Genomic DNA, 2,500 nt, shown 5'->3' with positions numbered 1-2,500 from the left:
TGCCACTTCAACGGCTGAGAAACGCGCCACCCGCTCATATCGTCAGCGCACCCGTGATACCGAAAACTACGGCGAAGATGATGGTGGTGATGGTGCTCGTGGCATCAGGCGTGACGAGGACAAGGAGGAGCGACACCACGACCGCGACCGCAACCGCGACCGCGATCGTGACCGAGGCAGAGATGGGGACGCAGGGCGAGACAGGGACAGAGGCAGCTACGATGACCGCGATAGGGACAGGCAAAGGGACAGCCGGAGAAGCAGGGATAGGGATGATCGGCGCAGCAGCCAAAGCAGGAGCAGAAGCAGGGGCAGGAGCCGGTGGGATGACGAGGGTGATCATTCACGGCGCGGACGTGATTACAGAAGCATCAGCAGGGACCGTGACCGTGATCGTGATCGTCACCGCACACCACCTCGCGTGCACATTCGCCCGTCCGATGAGCCGGTCGAGCGGGACGACAAAGGGTATGCGAAGCCTCCGCGATTCGTGCCAAAGGCAAGCAAAGGCGCCGCACTGCGCACCCGCACGCGCGTGATTGCAGACACGGACGACCGCGTGGCCACGCCCGTCCGCGACGAGGTGTATGCGCGCCACCGCGATGCCCGACCCGCAGCCGGTGGTCTGTACAGCAAACCATCGTCGACGCGACAGGGCGGGCGGCGCGGTGGCCTTGGTCGTGATGACGACGACTATCAGCCCCGCATCAGCCGCGGTCGCCGCTGGTCGGAGTCGCCCCGCCCGCGCAGTGCACGACCGGAGAGGTGAGCTTGTGTGTGTGTGTGTGTGTGTGTGTGTGTGTGTGTGTGTGTGTGTGTGTGTGTGTGTGTGTGTGTGTGTGTGTTTGTGCGCGTATGTGTGTGTGTGTGTGTGTTATGTGTGTGTTATGTGTGTGTGTGTGTCGCAACTCGCCACGTACACCAACCTGCCGGCCTGCCCACCCTGGTTTCTCATGCACCACCAACTGCACTTCGATCCTGCGCCATAACCCTCCTCCACATGGCCCCCGCTGCCAGCACGCCCGAGATGTACAAGTCGACGCCGATTGAGCGGCCGTCATATCGCGACGCAAAGTGGGCTGCATCGCCAGCACCAGCAGACAAAACAACAACAGCAGCGGGCAAAGCGACAGCAGCAGGTGGGGAGGGGCAGCAGCCAGCGGCGTATCTTGACGATGACGACATCACGTTTATGAACGAAGAGGACCGGCTGCAGTGGGAGGCGGACCAGGAGGAGATTGACCGCTCGTGGTACCACATGGACGCAACACACGACGACGACTACAACCCCTTTGCGGGCATGGAGTCATACGCTGCCCAGAAGGAAGCAACCGTCAAGAAAGTTGCAAAGGTGCACAACTATTGATGGCATGTGGGGCGTTTGTGTATGTGTGTATGTGTGGGTGTTTGTTTGTGTCTTTGCATGTGTAGATGTGTGTAGATGTGTGCAAGTCTAGCACAGATGTGTGCGTCCATGGGAACACGCGTGCATGCTGCTTTGACCATTGTCACAACCTCACGCCCGCCCCGAACCGACATGACCACATCAACAACACCATAACTGCTTGGCTGCAGGAGGACCGCGTGACGGCGTTTCAGCGGCAGCGCAATGCGGACCAGGACCGCTGGGAACGCAACCGAATGCTGCAAAGCGGTGCTGTGCACGCAACCTCTGCCGACGATGACATGGAGGATGATGAGGAAGGCAAGCTGCACATCCTCATCCACCACACCGTGCCGCCGTTCCTTGATGGCCGGCTCAAGTTGAGCAAGCAGCCCGAGCCCGTTGTTCCCGTCCGCGACGTCACCTCAGACTTTGCCATCCTCGCAAAGAAGGGCTCCCAGCTGGTGCGCATCTTGTGTTGCGTTGTGTTGTATGTGTGTGTGTGTGTGTTGTGTGTTGTGTGTTGTGTGTTGTGTGTGTGTGTGTTTGGAACAGCATGTGTGTGTGTGTGCTTGTGCTGTCAATTTGCCGGTGCTTCGCTTGCCAATGGCACCAGGGTTCACCCATGCCCACCGCCATCGCCATCAACGGATACCGCCTCTGTCTCATCAGGTCCGCCGGGAGCGCGAGAAGCAGGAGGCGATTCGATCGCAGAAGAAAGAGTGGAATCTCGCCGGCACCAAGCTGGGAAACATCATGGGCGTCAAGGAGAAGAAGGAGGAGTCAGGCATGCCCCATGCAGAGCACGGTGCGGTGTTGGGTTGCGTGTCTGTGCATGTCTGTCTGTGTGTCTGTATGTGTGTCTGTGTAACTGCGCGTGCGTGTGCCTCTGTGTCTTGTCTCTGTGAGCGTCTGTGAGTATGTGCTTGTGCTTTGATTTGTGAACATCTGTGCATGTGTTCGTGTTTCGCGACTCGTTGATCGGCGTGGTCTTCAGCGTGAAAGTCAACATTCTTTCATCTCACGTTACGCGCATGCGCTTGATGACCCATAACCCAGGCGATGATTACAAGTCTGACTCGCAATTCAAGGAGCACATGAAGGAGAAATCGCAGG

At 58.6% G+C, this 2,500-nt stretch overlaps 1 protein-coding gene across 1 annotated transcript in view; it reads left to right on the top strand.

Annotated features, from left to right (window-relative positions):
* PTSG_00412 (DEAH box polypeptide 38) overlaps nucleotides 1-2,500 on the top strand; it is a 7,482-nt gene that overhangs the window by 461 nt on the left and 4,521 nt on the right. The window contains exons 1-5 of the mRNA XM_004998904.1: nucleotides 1-765; nucleotides 1,018-1,351; nucleotides 1,576-1,848; nucleotides 2,057-2,192; nucleotides 2,444-2,500. The exon at nucleotides 1-765 is cut by the window's left edge and continues 461 nt beyond it; the exon at nucleotides 2,444-2,500 is cut by the window's right edge and continues 104 nt beyond it. Of these exons, the coding sequence (XP_004998961.1) occupies nucleotides 1-765; nucleotides 1,018-1,351; nucleotides 1,576-1,848; nucleotides 2,057-2,192; nucleotides 2,444-2,500 (1,565 nt within the window). The remainder of the gene's footprint in view (nucleotides 766-1,017; nucleotides 1,352-1,575; nucleotides 1,849-2,056; nucleotides 2,193-2,443) is intronic.

Source organism: Salpingoeca rosetta (genome assembly GCF_000188695.1).
Source record: "Salpingoeca rosetta unplaced genomic scaffold supercont1.1, whole genome shotgun sequence".
NCBI classification, from domain to species: Eukaryota; class Choanoflagellata; order Craspedida; family Salpingoecidae; genus Salpingoeca; species Salpingoeca rosetta.
Note: the sequence above shows the minus strand (reverse complement) of the source record. Positions and strands in the feature narration are given on the sequence as shown.